Source organism: Aedes aegypti, chromosome 2, assembly GCF_002204515.2.
Source record: "Aedes aegypti strain LVP_AGWG chromosome 2, AaegL5.0 Primary Assembly, whole genome shotgun sequence".
NCBI classification, from domain to species: domain Eukaryota; kingdom Metazoa; phylum Arthropoda; class Insecta; order Diptera; family Culicidae; genus Aedes; species Aedes aegypti.
In genome coordinates this window covers 245170036-245192125 of record NC_035108.1, presented here as the reverse complement: position 1 = coordinate 245192125, position 22090 = coordinate 245170036, and the positions used below count along the sequence as shown (strand labels likewise).

Genomic DNA, 22090 nt, shown 5'->3' with positions numbered 1-22090 from the left:
GTTTAATCATAACACCAATACAGCCGTTTGAATTCAAATTCCAGCTAACGAAATTCCAAGCTGTAGTTGCGTGCTTATTTGAACCTTACAAATGCACATTTTTCGAATCAGCATATATACTATAACTGAACAATAACATCTGATCAAACGCTGTTATGTGTGCAACGTATTTGCAAGCATGATTGCGCACACGCGTGCGGCTAACGCCGAGCTCAGGTGGCACGTTTTCCCCGCAAAAAATACAAATGCAGATAAGCAAGCATTTTATAAAAATTGATTTATTAACTCAAGAAAAAAGAATATGGATGGCTGTTTCGACTATTTGATAGAAAACATGTTTGTCTAAGAGATTATGATTAAAAAAAGAGCTTATAATAATTTTCTTCATAGCTAAAAACGCTTCCTTCCTTAGGGGGCGCGTTTTGCCCCCAGTTACCCTACTTCTACGTCATGACGTGAAAATAAATCGTCATATAGATTTCTTGCCATGCCGTGTGCTTTGTATTGCTCAAGGCAAACAAAACAAAAACGAATCAGGTACACTTACCGTCTAGCTACCGTTAAAAGGATTCTGATCTTCAAGGTTGCGTTAATATATTGTACTTTATTCACTATCCAGTGTCCTATCCATTTGTGCTTATTTGCACGGCGTGTGAATCGAGACGAGTCGTTCTCACCTCAGATGATTTGAAGCGGCTAATGTTAATCCAATGGGAACGAGTCGACAATTGTCCCTCATTCGACTCGTCTCACATCACATGCCGCGCAGAATAAGCACAATTGCATCTGATTCTAGATCCGTTGTGCGATCTGATTCCGTTAGGGGCTGTCCATTAACCACGTGATCAGTTTTTTTGGGTTTCCAGGCCACCCACTCCCCCCTCGTGGACGTTTGTCCATATCTAAAATTTTAAATTCGTGAATGACCACGATTTATGGACGACCCCACACAGGCTGGCGATTCTGATTTGGAATCGAATTGTCCAACATTTGTAGTCAGCTACTGTTTGTGCTGTCTTACCTGATACCGATGGGAGCGTGAAAACTTTTGACATTCATGGGTAAATACTACCGTATCACAGCCTACGCGATTGAAAAATAATGAATTGATACTACGCATGGACGTGTGCAATAGAAATAGGGGAAGGGGTGGTAAAATGAACACCTTAAGGAAATCATCTTGTTTCTGATACAAAAACGAGGACTTTGTATAGTTCTATCGCACAACATCAAAAATAGGGAAGTAATCTATAGCAGTGGCATAGATTCAGACTAAAATAACAAATTTTTCACATGTTTTCATCGCTATCAAAAAGCGATGCAAATGTTCATTTTACCTGCACTATGTGGGTAAAATGAACAGCGGTTGGTGGTTAAATGAACACCACGCAAAAAACGTGAGTAAAACAAATATTTATGAAAAAAAATATTGCTCCACCGCAAATACATTCATAAATGATTGTAAGCCATTGGAAAAGAATTCTAAAGGCATCATATTTGACATCATATCATAACGATATTCACCTCACTGAAAAACCTCAAGTCTTCCGAGCTAAAAGTTACGTCAGTTCTAGTTTTCAAACGTGGTTTTCTAAAATCTTAGTTTTCGTTGATATTTTCACTTCAATTGACATCCGTATCAACTCGAACACTCAGATTTATGCTCTAAATCGTCCGTGCGTGATAAAAATTCATCGAAATTTGTTTTTTCTCGGTAAAAGGAACGGTGTTCATTTTACCACCCCTGTTCATTTAACCACCACTTCCCCTATTAGTAGTAGAACGCTAATGGCGCTGTTCTCTCAAAACTGAATTAGTTTATTATCACCATTAACGGTATCTTTTCATTGTTTGTTCGATGCCATGTTGTAGTGGATGATTTCAAAATTTATTTGACACTTTGAGGACCGGTACTCAAGCTGTCAGCGCGTGGCAAACTAGATGTTGGTAACACGAACAGTAGCGACATTAGCATTCTTAGGTTAATGCTTCTACTACGTGTGCCCATGTGGGTTCTCTTGAAATGTTTGTTTGTGCTTTTAGAGTTTATCCAGCTGAAACGGCATTTTTCGAAATAGCAAAAAATGTTGTAGGCAACTCGTTGCAAAACTTGATTTTTTCAGCACTCACTGTATTTATCCAACTCGGCGAGCCTCGTTGGATAAATGTACAACTCGTGCTGAAAAAATCATCATTTTGCAATTTGTTGCCTAAATAACTATTATGACACTACCCCGAATGCCATTACCCTGAATGCATAACATTTTGAGACTTATTCTAAATAGAGAGTGGGGAGAGAATTGTACGATACCTTTTGAGTATTTTACGAGTTTGGCTCTACAATGTTTATTTCAAATATTAGAAGATAAAAAATCAGCTAGTTTTTCAGTAAATACTTTTTACATACTAAGTTTTGTATGGATTTGTCCTTTAATTTTTGTGAGATTCAAACAGCCACATTACAATGCTCTGAAGAACAACCTATTTCGAAAAGAAGGGTGAATTTATTATGAAAAGGGTAGCTATAATATGCAGAAAATTAAGATGCAGTAAAATCTTTTATTGGACGTCGGTACCCACTTCATTTACTCATTTTTGTAGGTGTAGGCTCTTCTTAAAGATCTTGTTTCGTAAACGATGGTAATGGAAGATCACCCTGAGATAGTCTCTGCAAGCGTTGTTCTATGGAAACCGTTTAAAGAGCAACCTGATAGACAACCGTTCCGCTATAGCAAGGAAACGTTAATACACTTGTACGTGTTAGAAAAACGGCGGCTCTGATTGCCACTACAGTAAAAACTTTCAATCGTTTATGGAATCATTAATATGAATTTCTATGAGATAACCACAAAAAAATATATATATTTTTGATTCAAGGCAATGGAGATATTAAGATGACAGAAAACGAGTGAGCAAATCTATAAGAGACCTGTCTGTTTTAATACAAGAAGATAAAAGAAAGGGAAAATTTCTGATTAGAATTATTGCAGGATTCACTTTAGTAAATGCCTTCAGGATATGTCCCTTTAAAAAAAGCTGTTCTATATGGAAACATTAGTGACTAGCTTGTCCAACGAAAACTTGAAAGAACAACCTATTTAAGAAAGAAGGGCAAAATTCTGGTGAAATGTTTGCAGCTATGACGTGAATGATCACTGTAACAACGTAATGCTATGGCACAACCTATAAGAAAGGAAAATATTTGTTTAAAAACAAAATTGAAATATGAACACCACCAAGAAGTCCAAATACCGGTGATCACGCAACTGTTCAGCAAGACCATATTGAGGGTTATGGGTTCGATGTCCTCCGGTGATGGATCTTATGCATTGAACATTTCCTTGACGTCCCTGGGCATAGAGGCACATGTACAAGAATGGTAAATTGACAAGCAAAGCTCTCAGTCAATAAAAGGCTTATTTTATAAAAAGGCCTTTCACAAATTTCGTAACGCTGAAGGGGAAAAAATGTTGTGGGTGGATGTCCTCAAAATGTTGCAGCCAATACAAAAAATGGTACGAGGGGGGTGGGTAGGTGTCAAAAATGGTGCCCACTGAGCTGATGAACAGGCACTGTCTCAAAAAGAATGAGAAGACGATAGTTGCCAACAAGATCTTTCGAAAGAATAGCTGACATATGAAAGAAGGGAAAATATATGATGAAGATTTTACCGACGAATTTCTCGCGCTATTAATTGCCAGTTTTCATTAGAGACGCATTTTTGCCCGCAAAACAAGATACTGCACTGTATCTCATACTATTCGGGGTAGTGGCGTTCGGGGCAATGGGATGGAGCCATATAAAAAAGTTGTACATTAAATTGAAATTGAAAAGATCGTTAGAGAAAACATACATTTGAGTCATATTTCAGTTTGAGTTGCATAATATTTAAGTACAAATTGGTTTACGTCTTTTGTAGTTCTCATTATATTCAAGAATGTACACGGGTAGAAATCAGAATCCAAAAACAAGATTATGACTCATGATATCATGATTCCAGCGTGTTTTCGTCTTATGAAAATACACCATGATTTGGACTCATGATATCATGAGTCAGATTGCCGTAACGCAACACACGCGTGAGGTTTTTGTAGCTGATTGCTCGGAATCATGATTCAAATGCCAAAAATCCTGAGTCGCGCATCCGTTTATGATCGACAAAATAAAAAAAAAAGTTAAAAATAGCATATAATGAGATTCGAGCCAAGAATCTTTCGATTGTGAGCCACGTACTCTACCACTCAACCGCTTCGTCATCTTGAAATGAGAGCGATCGATACGAATGAGATGAAGCAAAGTGTGCCGCTTAGTGTTTTAACACTGGATGTTACGCTTATGAGGAATCTTGATTATGACTCCAGGAACCATGATTTGTGATCCTGACATTATGACCTAACCAATTTATAAATTTCATGATTTGTAAATCATGGTGTGGGGATCAGATTTATATCCGTGTAGAAATTCTTTCAGAGACTTCTCCAAGGATTCTTACAGAGATATCTTCAAGGCATTCTCCAGGAATTGTTCCAGGAGTTATATTAAGACAATCTCTTCAAGAAATACTTAATGTTGTTCTTTCTCCAGAGTATACTCCGAGGATCCCTCCACGGACACTTCCAAAGATATCCCCAAATAGTCCTCTCGAGATTTATGAATTACTTCGAAGTTTTTTAGGGATTCTTCCACGGCTCGCTCTAGGAATTCAACCAGGCATCCCTCCAGGGATTTCATTAGAAACTTCTCCATGTGTTCTACGAACAAATGGATTCCTCAAGAGTTTCATCCAGGAATGCAACCAGAGTTACCATCAGATATATCGCTACATAACTTACTTCAACGATCTCTTCAGTTAATCTTACAGTGATTCTCCAGGGATTTCTCGAAAGATTCGTTCTGGGCCTCCAAAATAATATCCAGGGATTCCTTAAAGAATTACTTTTGAAATCCGTCCAAAGATTCTCCCTTGAATTTCTACAGGAATTTGAAAAGAAATTATCATTACAATTTCTCCATGGATTAATTTAGGAAAATGTCTACAAAAACTCCTTCAGTAAAACCCCACATGGATTCCTTTTGAAAATCTCTTCATAGATTCCTCCAGAGATTTTGCCTGGGATTTCAACAGAAATCTCTTCAGGGGGTTTTCCTGGGTTTTTTCTATGCATTTCTCTACAGTGATTATTCCTGGGATACATTCAATGATTCTTTGGGGATTTCTGTAGAGATGCCTCCAGAAGTCCTTCAGTAATTAACTTATATAGATAATCCTTCCTGCTGGAGTTTTTCCAGGAACTCCTCCAGGGATTACTCAAGGAAAATCTAAACAGGGATTCATGCAGAGATTTCTTCAGCTTTTTCTTCAGGAATTCCTCCAAGGATTGCTCCAATAAATCTCTAATAGTTTCCTCTAGAAATTGTCCCAGGGATGAGCTGATAGAAAATCGACTATTTATTATAATGAAATATGCTTTTCGTTTATGTAGTATTTATTATAAAAAGCCGTTGAAATAATGAAGACTGCGTAGCCAAGAAACGTATTTTATCTTCCAAGTATTTCTTCAGGAATTCATCCAGAGATTTTCTCGGGAATCCCTCCAAAGGCTCCCACAAAAACTTCTTCAGGATTTTTCCAGGAATTTCACCGGTGATTCCTCTAGAGATTATTTCAGATTTTCTCAAGAGGTTTCTCCAGGGATTTCCCCAGGAATCCCTGCAAAACGCGCATAAACAGAGAGAACGCAAAACAACACCAACGAGGCACGAAACAGTTTCGTTTTCTTGGGCCATATCAAAGTACTTCCGGAGTGTACGAAACAGTTTTCTATACAAAAAGACGCAGATTTTTTGGCACCTCACGGAGCCTTAGGAGAATCGGTAGCGTGCTATTTGGCATAGCCCGAATTATATCCTTCAAAAGATAGCTATTCTTGATGAGAAAATCGTTCAGTCTGTGCAGCCTATATGCTGAAGACGGTGTAAATTGTCTCTTTAAAATGTTATGCCAAATGTCCTTCAAATCTACTGATTTCTTGATTAGTTTACTAATTGATAATGATCCCAAGTAACTTTTGTAGCTGAAAAACAGCCTAATAACTGAAGTATGCTTGAGAGTAACTTGTTGACCTATTATTCAGCAAAAATATTTGTTGGGATGCACTGTTATGAAATATTTTGAAGCATAGTGATATTTTTTCAAGAATAACTAAAAACATTCAAATCACGATAATTTCCCTGTCGCAATGGAAATTTCCTTGACTTCCCTGGGCATAGAGTATCATCGTACCTGCCACACGATATACGAATGCAAAAATGGCATCTTTGGCAAAGAAAGCTCTCAGTTAATAACTGTGGAAGTGATCATTGAACACTAAGCTGAGAAGCAGGCTCTGTTAATGCCAAGAATAAGAAGATCGCGTTTTTAAAGCACAGTTCGAACCTATTATATGAGCCGAATAAATATTCTGACCATCAAATCGAGATAAATTTATGACATGAGAGATTAAAGATCTGCAGATATTATCTAAATTTTATTCCTGAAACTTCTGAACTATAGCAAATTTGATATTTGCAGATGTAATTAAAAGATAGCTGATATTGGTTAGAATTTTACAAAGCTTAATATGGTATTCCAGAAGTAACGTTTAGAAATCATTTTGAGATCTTTTATCTCTTATATCGATCAAGTCAATATCATGTTTAGATGACCATATCACAACAAGCTTCTCATTTGCGTAATAAAATAAACTAGAAGCTGTCAGCAATTCCATATCATCGCATAAGCTTCACTTAGCTAAATAGTTCCAAAACTGCGAGTCAGAAACAGAATGTTGCAACTTCCAATACCTGTGACATGAACTTCATTAAATAGAGCTCCACCAAAAAAACTCCACTCTACGATAACCCAATGTAATAACAAATTCCGACCTCCCCATCAACTTTGTGGGTCCAATTTAAAATGTGACAAATGAACGCGTCGTATCGAAATTAAAATCTCCCCCCACAGCATCGCCCACCCGTCTCACTAATTGTCACCATTGTTTCCGCAGCCAAATGCACCGATTGACAATTTCCTAGTCGATAAAATTAAATTGAAAGATAAACGAATCGAGACCACTCCACAATTTGCCTTCCGACTAGAATGGGTGAGCGGTTGGGAAGGTTTGGGTTTGGTTGAGGTTTGAAATCGTTGAAATATAAAACAAACATAAACGAATTCAGATTGGGTGGCTGCCACTGGTTTGCGGTCAGTCGATTTCGTGGCTTCCATTAGAGTACTTATAACTAGGGGTGGCGTTGGGTTCAATCAATGAGGTAAATCTCGCGACAATCACAGAAATAAATATTTACATCATTTCATCACTACTGATAACGAGGTGCGTGCGGTGAGTTGAACTGCATGGGGTCGATTTGGCTCGGTGCATAATTATAATTGTAGTATGTTGAGATATGGAGCATTCATGACATTTAACGTCATTTCCATTACCTTTCTCATAACTCGTTGTCTACAGCCTAGCATTACATACATCATTTCCGATTGTATTGTAGAGCTTCGCTTACATCGATCTTGGATGATACTTCGTTTTGCAAGTTTCAGGACTTAAGCTGGCATGTAATCCGCAAATTGCTTTACTCGTATTCGCAACATATCTCTCACATCTGTCACAAGAATTCCAAGATTACCAAATTCTTCTACATCTTCAAACTTATTCTGTCGAACACTACCACAGCACCAACACCCATAGGCCATACTTCGTTTAGTGGAATTGAGAATCAATTTTATCCTTGCTCCCTTTCTTTGTGGGGATAGTATCGTTGATCTACCCTATTGAACAATACATTTGAAAGTACACCTGCATACTTCAAAACGTTTAAAAAATGCACGTTAGGGGCTGTCCATTAATTACGTAAGACATTTTTGGTGGTTGGGGCCCAGATAGCCGTAGCGGTAAACGCGCAGCTATTCAGCAAGACCAAGCTGAGGGTCGTGGGTTCGAATCCCACCGGTCGAGGTTCTTTTCGGGATGGAAATTTTCTCGACTTCCCAGGGCATAGAGTATCTTCGTACCTGCCACACGATATACGCATGCAAAAATGGTCATTGGCACAGTAAGCTCTCAGTTAATAACTGTGGAAGTGCTCATAAGAACACTAAGCTGAGAAGCAGGCTCTGTCCCAGTGGGGACGTAATGCCAGAAAGAAGAAGAATTTTTGGTGGTTTTTCAACCATCCCTCCCCCCATGGTAAGATTTTTTGTATGGAAATAAAAAATAATTTGTTCGGCACGTAATGAACCTCAAAAAATATATATTTGATATATTAGCAAGTGTATAAATATTTTTTTTTATTTTAGTTTCCAATATCCAATATCAAGCATATGGGTTTAAAGTTTACCTAAAAGTACATGGTTTGAAAAGGAAGTCAAGCAGAAACTTTTAAAAAGTAGACTCATAAGTCATGACCGATCCAGTTACAGATCTACACAATTTTTCAAATCGATATCAATGCGTATCAAGTATTCGACATAAAAATACATGTGTTGAAAGTAGCATCCTATATTGTCTCTAAATTTATGAATGTTCAAAAATGCATTCATGAAAGTATAACATATTGTTTATCCTTGCTCAGACCCTTCACTGAAAAATTTCTTATCACTGCACTATTCACACTCCTCTCTGGAATCATTGAAGTTATGGAATCCACTGCAACCAACAGCAGTTTATGCAGTAGGTACACCATCACATCGTCACGACTACCAGGAGTGTAAACACTTCCAAACTTCCACAAGCATCCAATTTCCTGACTGGCATTCCGGAGAGCGTTTCCAGCAGGGCGGTGCCATTCAAATTCCCCAAACGTTTTGGATTATGCAAAGCACGACCGACCATTCCGGCTGACACAACATCGTTACAAAGTTGTGACCAAGACAATCTTGCGACATCCTGCGCTTGCAAAAGTTAAAAGACCATCCTCACTAAACGGAAAGTGCAACGAGGGGGGAGGAAATAGGATAACAGAAGGAGCTATTTCCTGCGGAGGGCGTGAGCGATTCGGAAAGTGGTTTCTCTATCGGACGGACAGCGACCGGCGTTATCTCGATAGCCGTTTCCGGTTGACCTACATTGGAAATACCATCCTTGCGTGGCCAGCAGTCAATGGGCGGAGTGGAGGGACATCCGAACTGTCGCTATCGAAAATTCCCCTTAAATTTAGATAATCTCGGCCCACTCGGCTTTAATTTTGGTGGCTTACATTTTGCGCTAATGCTAAATTAAATTAGTAAATTGCGGACGAATTTGGGAAACATTTTCCGCACAAATGCGTTGCAGTCACGATGCACGAGGGCGATATAAGCCTGGATTGCTGCCTAAGGCGTAGCTGTGATTTACATCAGGGGAACCTCGAAGGCATTTTCCATCATTTTTTCCAAAATGTCAATTTTGGACACTTTCCGGATCCATTTTGCAGACTTTTTATTTCAAACTTTGACAGGAATTATTCCAAACATTGCTCAAGAAACTAGAGAGTCTTTTAGGATAAAATTCTGTTAGATATATGAATTTTCCATAAAGTATTGACAAAGATTCCATGAAGTAGTTCAAAGATTTCGACAGGAATTTCCTAAGAATTGCACAAGGCATACTAATTTCACTAATAATAAGAAATATTTCCTCTTGAATTTCTTAAAAAATTATACCTGAAATTGTCGGGAATGTGGGCTTCGTGGCCTTGCGGTTAGCGGAGTCAGGTTAGCGGCGGCGTCCCGCTCCGGTCGGTGGAAACTTTTCGTCAAACGAAAAATTCATCACTGAACTACTGGGTGTTCCGTGTTGTCCGTTGCCTAATGTTAGTGATCGTTCAGTCTGTGCAGCCTTTGGATGAAGACGGTGTTAATTGTCTTTTTATAATGTCTTAATTGATAGGAATCACAGGGTTGGTAGCAGGATTTGTTCACCATTTCAATGCAAATCTCTATTTTTAATGGAAGGTCTATAAAATCTCTTTTTTTATAAAAATGGTCTCTAAAGTCACTTTTTTCCTTTTTCTGCTTGCAATGTATCATGGTGAAACATTTTTGGAGGCTAATGAAACCTTCAGAGACTCTTACGCAAACATTTTTCAAATTACAGATTTCTCGAGAAAATGCTACAGAAACTCTTGCATTAATTTCTCCAGAGATATATTCTAAAATACTTTCAGGGATCCCTACAGAAATCCCCCTAGAGTTCTGACATTTCTCATGCATTTTTTCAAGGCAGACTTGAAAGAATATTTGTTTTAAGACATTCTTGGACACTCCAAGCAATAGAACTATCTGCAGATACTCAGGGTTACGTTGACAATTTTCCCTGGGACTATTATTTACTGATGTTTCTAGTAATGCTCCTCCAGATTTATCCAGTTGTCACTCTAGGAGATCTTCAACACTCACAAAGATTTATTCCGTAGTCTTCTTAAGGAAACCTTACAGGAATTCCTTTTTTTGTGAGATATTCAGGTATTATTCCTCCCCATGAATTCCTCAATCAATTCGGTCAAGGATTCCTGATGAATTTTCTTCGGAAATTTATCCAGCAACTCATCCAGGGACTATTTCTGATACAGCAATTATTCTTAATAATGCCCTGAACGAAAAGCTTGAAAGATATTCAATTCCGGCTGTGGAATTCCGGCTTGAAAGATATGGAATTCCGGCTTATTTTCTGGAGTTAAATTTAGAAACATTCTAGGTTATTTTAATGAAGAGAATAATTCGAAAGCCCATGCAAGCGGTTCCTTTGTTTTCACCTCCGGAATGTTTTGGCTTTGTTTTACCTTATTACTAAACAATGGAAAGTGATTGACAACTGCTCTATCAAAGATGGATTATCAATTGGTGAGCTCGTGTCATGCTTCTATTTCAAATAAGATCTTCTTATGACAACGGTTTGAAGTTTACAGTTTTTTCTTTATTAAAAAAATTGCATTAGTTCGTTCTTATCCATGTTTTACATAACAATTTCAAATAAATATACCTATACTTTTGTTTAGTAATTATGAAAATTTTTTTTGGATATTTGATACTAAGAGTGATAATGTTTTCTTTAGCCACTTTATAAAGGTCTATCTAGTAAAACTATATGTTGTAACTAATAAATCCTAAATGAAGCCTTTCCTGTGATAATCATGGGGATGTATTTATTCTCTCATGAAAATGGATATCACAAACATCCCTTTCTAACACACATGCCTGTTTTATATTTAGGTGTCCTCATATTTTATATTTAATCTTCAGCTATGTCAATAGATTACTTTTTCAATTGAGGATTCATGCATCGAGACACTTACCAAGGTGAATTCAGGTTGTGTAGCTTCTGAATCCTTCCCTCTAAAAAAACTCCTTCCCGTGACAACCATGAAGATACTCCGTCTTTAGTAGCAATGGATGTCACACTAACATTCATTTCCTTCCCTGATTACCGTAAGGACGTGGCCGGCACTGTTATCAACTTTATAATATTTGGAATTAATGAAATGCTACACTGAGGACGGTAAGCTACTCCCAAGCTCCGTCTGTTGGTTCCTTATGCAATGTAGATTATTCGGGTCATTCACGGAGTAGCAACTACGAGTTGTACTGTCATCAATGCTCATGCTCATACTCTCATATACGAATTTTCACAATTTTATAGGACTTTCAAGCATGGGTCCCACAAAAGCTTGGGACTAAGGTTTTGCCAAAGCAAATTGATGCATCGAAAGTATGGGAAGTTAAATATTGGGACCCATGCTTAAAACTCTTATGTGATTGTAAAAATTCGTAGAATTCCTAAAAAATATAAGCTTACATTGGTGTTACTGAGAATGATTTGTGAAAACCGGCAAGGACTCCTAATTTTGAAGTGGAAATGGCTTGCTCTTCGTCCCATTTAACTTCACATGTGTAAATTTGCTCCATTTGGTTAGTTCAAACCTTAGCCACCATTTTTTTTCTTGATTTTTGAAGCATCTATACTTGCATGCAAGTTGATTATAGAATTCAAAATTTTCTCAATTATTATAAAATTTCAACCAAAATCTAAAGCTTCGATCCTTGTTTAGATTGGAAATTGTCTGATCTCTCGATTGGCGTCATTGTTTTTTGCCCAAAATTCTTCAAAACCTTAGCCTCTAATAATACGTATTTAGCCTCAGATAACCTTATAACAGTTAATTTGTGTTAAGTAAGGCTTAATTGGGTCTTAAAATTTTTAATAAAATCTTGTTTTTATTTAAAAAACCGAAAGAGCATGTTAATTCAATATTTTAGCATTTTTTCCCGCTCAAATAACGGCTATAAAATATTTAAACTTTAATTTAAAAATTGGGTCCATAAATGAACCTTGACACTTGAGATCATGTTTGACGTTCGCTTAGTCGACAAAAACACCACAGGGGTTTTAGTTTCAACACTGGGGTTGTTCCTATCTGACATTTCGGAAGGGACACGGAAATCAAAATACACCCAAAATTTGAGTTTAAGCCTAGGGGTGTGGCAAAATCTAAAAAAAATGTTTTTTCGACTTAAACCAACGGAAAACATTAGAAAATTGAGTAAACATGTGTTTTTGGCCTAAACTTAAGCGTTTGGCACAAAAACCGGAACAGGGCTTTAGGACCCTATTCACCTTCCAGTCGTCGCGCGGTTGTTGTGAACGAATAGCGAGCTTTTTTCAGCAGTGTTGTATAAGATACAACAGCGCGACGACTGAAGTATTAAGGTTAACTGAAAATTGCTCAATTTTCTTCACTTTCTGCATCCTTTTTGTGCGGTTATTTGCTTGCTTAGTGGTGTATTTTGTTTGAAGCATAATACTATGGAGAACGTAAGCATTTCTTATTCTATAACAATGAACAAAGGTGGCTCCAAAACATGATTCTATTCAATTTCTCGATTAGGCAACGGACTCAGCTAAGGGTTATGGACGGATTGGAATCAGTCAAAACATTCGGTAGTTGGCAAAAGTGGTCAAAAATCAACCTTAAGTGAATATCCAGGAGAAATTCTTCAAAATCCTTCCAGAAATAAATTCGAAATTTCTAAAGGAGTCCTGCAAAAAATTCGGCGAAAGATTGCTCTAATGAATTTTTCATCATGATAATTTTTTCGAAGAAAACTTGAATTACAATTTATATTTTTAAAACAAGTACTGGCATCCAAGCTATTTATTGCAGTTGATAGATTGCCAAAAGATTTATTTTGAATGGATGTATAATTTTTCATATAATCGCAAGTCGTTTTTCTGTTTTGGGGTTACTTTGATAATGTATAAGCGTTTAACGTTGTATGGAAATTTCTTACTTAAATTACAATTATTACGTTCAATATTTGGAGGAATCAAAAGAACAAGTGAGAAATTTGAAGAATTGCTGGGTACAAATATAGTTTTAATGTATTCTTACAAGAATCCTTTGTTGAATTCCGTATGGGATACTGAAAAAAGGATATTGTTTCCTATGAATATCTCTGCATTATTTGAGTGTTAGAACAATGTGGGTATTTTATCGAAATAAAAAATCAAGACAAGATAGTCCGACAAATCCGTTGTCTTGATCAGAATTGAGAGATACCATCTGAACAAATTGTTGAATTATTTTCCGAAGAACTTTGTCAGGATTTTTCAGGAATAAAGTAATCACGAGTTTCATAGAAAAAAAAAAACGCTGTGGGAATCATGGAGAATTTTCCGCCGATATTTCTGCAGGAACTTTAGGAATTGATAGATGTTATTTCATGACATGGATTATAGGCAACCCCTGTTCTTAGACTTTTTGGAAGAAATTCCAAGAGAAACATCTCTGAAAAAAAATGTTTAGAAATTATTAGAATAATTGCGGTAGTATTTGTTGGTTGAAATTCCTAAAAAAAACCTCGAAGAAATTTATGAGGAATTGCTGGTTGGATTTATTGATAAAATTCTTTAAACATTTTTTCCTGGAATAATCTGAAGTAATTTCGCAGTATTTCCTTAGAAAACCTATAAATTAATTCACGCAGGAATCCACAAAAAAGGGCTGGAAAACTATAAAAAGTGGCGTAGCAGCTCCTTGAACAATTCTAGTAGAGGTTCCTAAAAGAACCCTTAACAAATTTCTTTAAAAAAAACTCTAAAATAAATCTTGGTGGACTGTGCGAATTTTTGGTAGATCTGCTAGAGCACTGTTTCTCAACCACAGTAAGCGGAACAGCTGATTACAAGGAGGGCTCACCTCAGCAAGCTTTACACATGATTGGTAATCATGGTGTACAAGTAACTACTGAATAAATCGGTGGAAAAATCTCTGGAGAGAATTCTGCATTAAGAAACACTATGAAATGTTAGTTTTTTTCTCCGCATAATTGTTTGAAACTTTGTAATAAGAAGCACTACTGATCCGGCTTCCTGTGTGAACAAAAAACTCTAGGGATTAGTAGAAGTTACTGAATGCACGTTGGATTTCCTGAAGCAAATTCTAAAGAAATTTCTTTAAATAATCTCTGTAGGAGTTTATGAGCAAAATCATGGAGAACATTCTACAGTTCCAGAAAGAAAATTCCCAAAATAAATTTATCTTGAAATTTTTCTATTTTCGAGGAATCAAAGGAAACATCCTTGAGAATAATCGCGTAAGAGCCTCAGAAGATTTCCTTAGAGCCTCTAAAATTTTGCATCACTTAAAAAAGAAAGCAGAAAAGCGACTTTGGAGACCTTCCATTAAATAGAGACCTTTTAAAGACTTGCAATAAAATAGTGACCAAGATCTGCTGTCAGTCATTGGCATTAAGAAATTCTGAACATTCCAGAAAGGAATTTCTGCAAAAAACAAAAACAACTAAAAGGTCATATTGCAGGAATAAGAGAAACACGTGTGAGAAATATCAATTATAGTTCATAGACGAGTGCGAGCTCGTATATCTTAAATTTTCTGCAATATGTGTAAAAAATTACCTAAAGGATTTACTGCCCATAAAAGCATAACTGTCCCATATGGATTTTTAAACCAACACCTTTTTTCATCGCAATACATATGTATGGTTTAATATATACTTTACTATGCATATAAAAATGTACATACTTTGTTTGAAAATGTTTCGAAAAAATATGAGCTTGGTGCAGTCCCATATTGAAAAATAAAGGCATAACAGTCTCTATATGAACTTTCAACCCAGTTAGCAACTGCAAAACGTAAATATACTAAAAAAAATATGAAAATTTGTGTGAGGAAACAAACTTTAAAATTTGAGCGCTATTTTCTCAATGCCTACTAATTCCATATGGGACAGTTATGCCTTTATGGGCAGTTTATTGGTATACTGCCCATAAACGCATAACTGTCCCATATTGATTTTCAAACCAACATCTGTTTTCATCGCAACATTCATGTTTGTTTGAAAATGATGTGGAAAAATATAAAGTTGGTGCAGTCCCATTTTGAAAAATAAAGGCATAACAGTCTCTATATGAACTTTGGAGCTATAAAACTGGAATTATGTTCAAGTTCATATATTTTATTGCTCAATATTAACAAAATGAGTATTCTGTGGGATCCAAAAAAATATGACATTCAAAAATTTACTAGAAAATTTTAATCATTTGTATGAGAATGCAAACTTTAAACTTAAAGCGCTATTTTCTCAATGCCTACTGATTCTATATGGGACAGATATGCCTTTATGGGCAGTATAGTTGATAGACAAAATCTTTAAAAATTTTAATAGGTTTCGAAGGAATCTTTGCTTAAATTATTCGCAAATTGATGAAGTAGTTTCTTTTTCTTTTGGCAGCAAAATTATCCAAGAATTTTAAATTAATTTTCAAATGAATCATTAAACATATTTTTCAAATGTATAGAAAAATAAACAAAATTTCTCGGAAAAAAAGATGAAAGATGTTCCACAACTTCTCAAAGAAATTTCAGTGAAAATTCCTGATGGAATCGTTGAGGGCCCTCACAAGAAACTCGAAATGTTTTCTGAAAAAACAAATGTTGAAAATGATTCATGGAGGTCAGGGATTGAATCCTGAGAAAATTGAAAGATTCTCTCACGTATCGCTCTTTGTAACTATCATAATATGCTGCACATTATGAGAGACTGTTTATCCTATACTGCTACAACTTTGATCAAATTGGGGGGATAGTAGTGCATAATAAAATCCCTCTAAACATGCTCCAAACCTGGGGGACACTATTGCTATTGAAATTTCGTGGATTGTTTATCGTGCCAGTAAAGAAAAACACCTACCCCCAACAGTAAGCAAGCGAGAAAATGGATTTTCTCATTGGATTTTTTCTTCATCGCTCTCTCTTTGGGACTCTTGTTCACTGCTTCCATTTATCAGACTTGTTACAACTTGCGATACATTGACGATGGGATGTTTTTCTTTGCTTGCTTTGATCGTGCTTCATACTCAAATGAGAGTGAATTCTGCAATGCCTGATGGAGGTATTTCTGGGAAACTCATAGCATAACTTTCATCCTGAAACAACATCTTGGAACAATCCTGCGAACCTGCCTCCCTACACTGATCGTTGTCGACTCCTTAACATGGATACCCTGGAAAACCGGAGGCGAGCGAACCAAGCGCTTTTCGTTGCAAAACTACTGAAAGGTGAAGTTGATGCCCCAATGCTACTTTCTAATTACGGATCCAACGCTCCTCTACCAGCAATGATTGCTGAATTTTCTCGTGTTCAACACTTATTTGATTTTAATTCGTCGTCCGGTGTTTTCAAAAACAGAGTCCTTGAGTATTTGCGAGCTTCATAAATCTTTGTCATTAGTCTTCAATTTTAAAATAGTTTTAAGCCTTGTTCACTAGGCTACTAAATCCGATGAATGTATTTTGTAATAAATAAATAAATAAATAAATAAATAAATAAATATGGAGACCATCGTTCATGCTTATTGAATTGATATATTAAAAAAAAACTTATAACTCTGCTGGCAAGATCTTTGGCACCATTCAGAGTTCTGAGGTAAATTTGATAATAGTTTTCGATTCCCTGCAAGATCCTTTGCTGATTCGCGACGTTATATTGGAATAACGTTTGGTAGCTTTATTTTTAGTTGGAACTCCAAAAAATTAGTCATGAACGCTAGAAAACTTCAAACAAAATGTTAACCTTCGTAACAAATCTGTGAATTTCGAATTCATACTCCATCGACCAGGGGCGGCAACGGCCATCCCTGCCCCTTCTAGTAACGTCCATGCTTACTGCGATTAGAGCCGAATTCTCGGTTTTCATGCCAACTAAATCTGCTTCCGACTGGGGGAAGCCTAGCTACATATACTGCATTGTAACGTGTCGTGAGCAGCAACGTGGCAGTGGCTCGCTATAAAATGCAGATCAATTGCACCATAAATCAGTCAGAAAGAATTTATTTGCACTTTCGCGCCGATAAATCGCCCGTCCGGGCAATTACTCTAAATTACCGGATATCATAGACTTTGGCGTAAATGTATTCACCGGCGGCCGGCACAGCTGACGATAAGTGCAACCCTCCGCAGTTCCCGCAGCTTGATTGGGTGGAAATTTATGACTTCAGTCGTCAAGTGGCTGTCTAGTTTTAAGTGGCCTTCACAAGATGCGGATAGATTTACGACTCCGGTGATGTTCCACATTTTGGGGTTTTTACATTTCCTGGGATAATCGACCGGTCTAATCAGAGCCGTTGCAGTAATGTAATGATAATTTAGATTACGTAATTGGTGTTGCTTCCCATCTGATCCCTGAATTTGTTCTATTTTTTCTCTGTGATTTCACTGTATTGATATCAAATGTTTTGATTACTAATGCTTCTTTTCGTTTACCTTTTTATTTCAGACTGAATTATCACATAACCTGCAACAACTGTCAGAGAAAGCGCGATCGACGACAGAATTTATCCAAAGACTGAAAGGAATGAGTGATAAAGTAACGGTGAGTAATAAACCTAAATGAAACAGTTAAATTGAATTCCGTTCCATGCAAAAACCAAATTCTTTTCCAACTCCATTGTGAGGTATATTATTGTTCATTAAAAAGATTATCGATTTTGGAAACTAGGGGAAATTACGTATTCTCGGCAGCTTAAGCCTACGCCGTGCTTCTTTTGTAATTTTCTCGGACATCAGCAGACAAATTCCTTGTTTGTCTATTAACATTTATGCGTTGCTCAATCCTCTATCGATTCACACCGACAGACTTGTCAAAACGCTCTTGGAAACGTTTTTACAACGCTGCGAACATCCCTTTTCAGTGTAACTATTGTCGGCAGCCTCATTCTCTTCGGCAACTTTTCCATAACAACTGCTGGCGAATCTCTTCGGCAAATCAGTCACGAGGCGTGCTCATTTGAATTGATGAAATCTCCGGCGATATCGTTTGTTTAGTCTCGGAAATCTCGCCAGCGGGAAGCGGGCAGAACAATGAATCATCTGAATGTTTCCACTGATGTGTTTTGATAGAAAAATACTGTATATTTGGTGTTTGATATTTTGGTTGCCGATAATAGTCGAATGGTGCCGAAGCCGTAAGTCTCCCTATCTGTTTGTGACAGGCATCAATCCAATAAACGCTATAAAGTTTATAGTATAAACTTTCAGTTACCGCTACTAGAACATAAACTTTAAGTTTTTTTTTTGACAAGGGGGAAATCTGCAAACAGTCGCCTGAGAAGGTAACTCAGAGAGCGCACCAACATCGACCCACTAAAACCAGCCCATGCAATGTACATGAACAATTATTCTCGCTGAACTTCTCAAGTGGTGTACAGAGTGTACCGACATTACTCTTGGCCTTAGACCCTCATCTCCCTTCACCTTACGGTATTTCTTCGAAGAGAGGCCAGTGCATGTAACACAACACATGTAGCAGAACTAGCCTAGGTAAACTGCTTCTCCTAGACGACTTAAACAATGTTACAAGGGACCAGCCTCGGCAGGGCTAATCCTCTGCAGTCAACTCTTGGTGGGCGCGCCATAGGCGCTGCAATTCGAGCGTAATGTGAGTAATAGCCGTAGTTACTGCATTCCAGCACTCGGCATCCACACACATGCTCTATTATATTGTCGGGGGACGTGTCCCCTCCGCATGTAGCGAGCATGCGATCTCTCACAACAATGAAACGAGGACAATCGAACACGACGTGCTCCGCTGTTTCCTCCACGCCAGCACAATTTGGGCACCCAGCAGATTCTGAGTGCCCGAACCTATGCAGGTACTGCCTAAAACAACCATGTCCTGACAGAAACTGCGTCAGGTGAAGGTTCACTTCCCTATGGTTTCTTTTATACCAATCTGACAAATTTGGTATTAGCCGATGAGTCCATCTACCTTCAATGGAGTTATCCCATTCCTGCTGTTAACCTCTGAGCGTTGCCTCTTTACACGCGTCGCGAACTCCTCTGGTACCTATTTGGTTGAAGCATTGAACATCTTCCTTGATGACGAGCCCGATGGGCGTCATTAATTGACGCCGTATTACGGCTATGACGCTCACGGCCTTTATAGAAACCGCTCGGTATGCACTTGCTACGCTTAAGCACATGATCCTGTACCCGCTTTAGGTTTCTGCCCATTCTATGCGCTGTTAACCAGATTGGTTCTCCATGCCTTAGTATGGATAGTGCTACGCTTGCCAGCAGCTTACAATTACAGCAGAGCTGTTAGACATCCTCGAAAGCTCCGATATAGCCGTAATTGCCCTTTTACAGGCATATTCACCGAGCGAACGTTAAGGTGATTATAAAACGAAGCCAAACTTTGAATTTCCAAGTGAACAAGACTGGAGAATCTGACAACAGTTCGCGTTGAAAACCAATCAAGTTGCTTGCTTGCTGTTGGTGACCAATGGGATAAATTTTCAAATCGGAACACTGTTTGGTTCTCAAGTCTTGTGCTCTTGAAAATTTGAGGTGTGCCTAAGGGATCGCTTGGACTCTATGGTGCAATCACCTACCGAAATAAGCACCCGTTGCTCGGACTTGCGGTTATTGACCACCACCACCTCAGTCTTGTGACGGGCCAGTCCTAGTATCCTAGGCTTCATGCATTCCTCAACTATGGAAATAGAGTGCGCTGCTGTCAATTCTGCTTTCTCCATCGATTCGCCTTAGGCCACTAGGGAGATATCGTCGGCGAAGCCAACAATCTTAACACCCGTCGGAAAGGGCATCCTCAGTACCCCATCGTACTTCGTATTACATAGCATAGGGCCCAGGATTGAAGGTAATTCGAACGCTTTTCTGCCCGCCTCAGTGCCATACAATAGAATTGTACCATAAAAATGGCTTTCTAGAAGCTTACACAACGGCACCGGTACCTTGATGCGGTGAAGTGCGTGGGCTATCACTTCCCAGCTTCTTCACATCCAGAGTGACAACCACGCAGTAATGGATGCCGCACCTTTTATGTTCGATTGCCATTTCAGCTGTCTGAACGACAGACTTCATAACGTCCAGAGTAGATTTACCTTTCCTGAATCCAAACTGGTTGTTGGACAAGCCGTCCGCACTCTCCGTATACGCTACTAGCCGATTGAAAATCAACCTCTGCAACAACTTGCCCGTCGTATCTAGTAGAAGATAGGTCTATATGCCGACGGGTCACCTGGTGATTTCCCTGCCTTTGGTAGTAGCACTAACGTCTGTCGTTTCCATACATCCGGGAAGATTCCTTGATCTATGCAGCGTTGCATCGTGGTTCTGAACATGTCCGCATTAGGGCGGTTCAAAATTTAAAAATGTTTGAAAATCCAATCTCCCATATATTCCTTACCGTCCTTACAATAAAAATAGTGTTCTGTGAAACTTTCAGCTTTTTAGGTGATGATTTAAATGTGGCCCAAGGACAATATAGGTTTATATGGAAATTACTATGGATAAATTTTGAGATATGTTCCAAATACGTTAACACTGTAATGTAAGTACAAACTTATTATCCCATAGTGAAAACTCATTCTTCAGACCATAATAAAAAAAATTGCTGAAGAGAGGAATTCAATCCGACAGATAGCAGAAAAGATATTCATGAGTTTGTTTGATATTATTTAGCTAAATATGGAATTATAGCCCTGCAAACATGTAAAAAAATCGCAAACAAAATTAGCCCAAAGGGGATTTGTTTCTTTCGCAACTTCCTCCATTAAAGTTTGAAGAATGAGTTTTCAGCATGGGATGATAAATTTCTACTTACATTACAGTACTAGCTTGTTTGGAACATTTCTTAAACTTTCTCCATAGTAATTTCCAAATAAACATACATTGTCTTTGGGCCACCTTCAAATCGCCACCTAGAAAGCTGAAAATTTCACAGAACACTATTTTTATGGTAAGAATGGTAAGGAGCGTATGGGAGATTGGATTTTCAAACATTTTTAAAATTTGAATTGCCCTAGTCCGCATTCACTGCCGCTTTGAAGGCAACATTCGAGATTCCATCGGGTTCCGGTGCCTTGTTTGACGCGAATGATTTCACTACTTTTGCCAGCTCTTCATTCGTCATCCTCGCCACTTTTTCTCCTTCATCTGGCGCATACGGCGATGGGGACCATGGGCTTGTGGGATGATGCGGGAAGTGTACATCGATTATCGATCGCAGCAACTCGGGCGACTTCTCTTGGGGCGCTATGGCTTCTTTGGTCTTAGCCCACGGTATACACAACAAGGTAGGCTATTCCCGCGTGTAAACAACGATTTTGTGTCGTCATTCAAATTGCCAAGCATGGGGCTAGAAGGATAGTAAAAGAGAGCAGGCTTTGCTTTCTCTTGTACTCGTCCGAGATTGCGATAGGAATGACGTCACTACCAAGTGTCATTTTTCGGAATATAAACCCTTGTTTCCATTTTTTTTTTTAAATTGAACAAATTACAGATCCCTTGAGGAAGACACAATCCCCGTGTCGAATCGTTGGGTTGAAATAAAACTCGTTTTAATCATTCCAATACAATACCTTGTTTCTTTTTATCGTGGTCTTAGCCATTACCATTCTATAGACGTCACCCCACGGACTCGAACTGGCACTCTGGCATAGACTAATAAAGCATGCCCGTTTTCGATTCTTCATTTCCTTATTGAGAGCTATCTTTGCCTCTCTGAATGCTTCACTGCG

The 22090-nt window shown here is 38.0% G+C and overlaps 1 protein-coding gene across 2 annotated transcripts in view; it reads left to right on the top strand.

Annotated features, from left to right (window-relative positions):
- Positions 1-22090, top strand: part of LOC5575449 (E3 ubiquitin-protein ligase TRIM9) — a 540877-nt gene that overhangs the window by 436994 nt on the left and 81793 nt on the right. For both annotated transcript variants that reach the window (XM_001661915.2, XM_021844680.1), the window contains exon 2: positions 17824-17919. In XM_001661915.2, coding sequence (XP_001661965.2) covers positions 17824-17919 — 96 coding nt within the window. The remainder of the gene's footprint in view (positions 1-17823; positions 17920-22090) is intronic.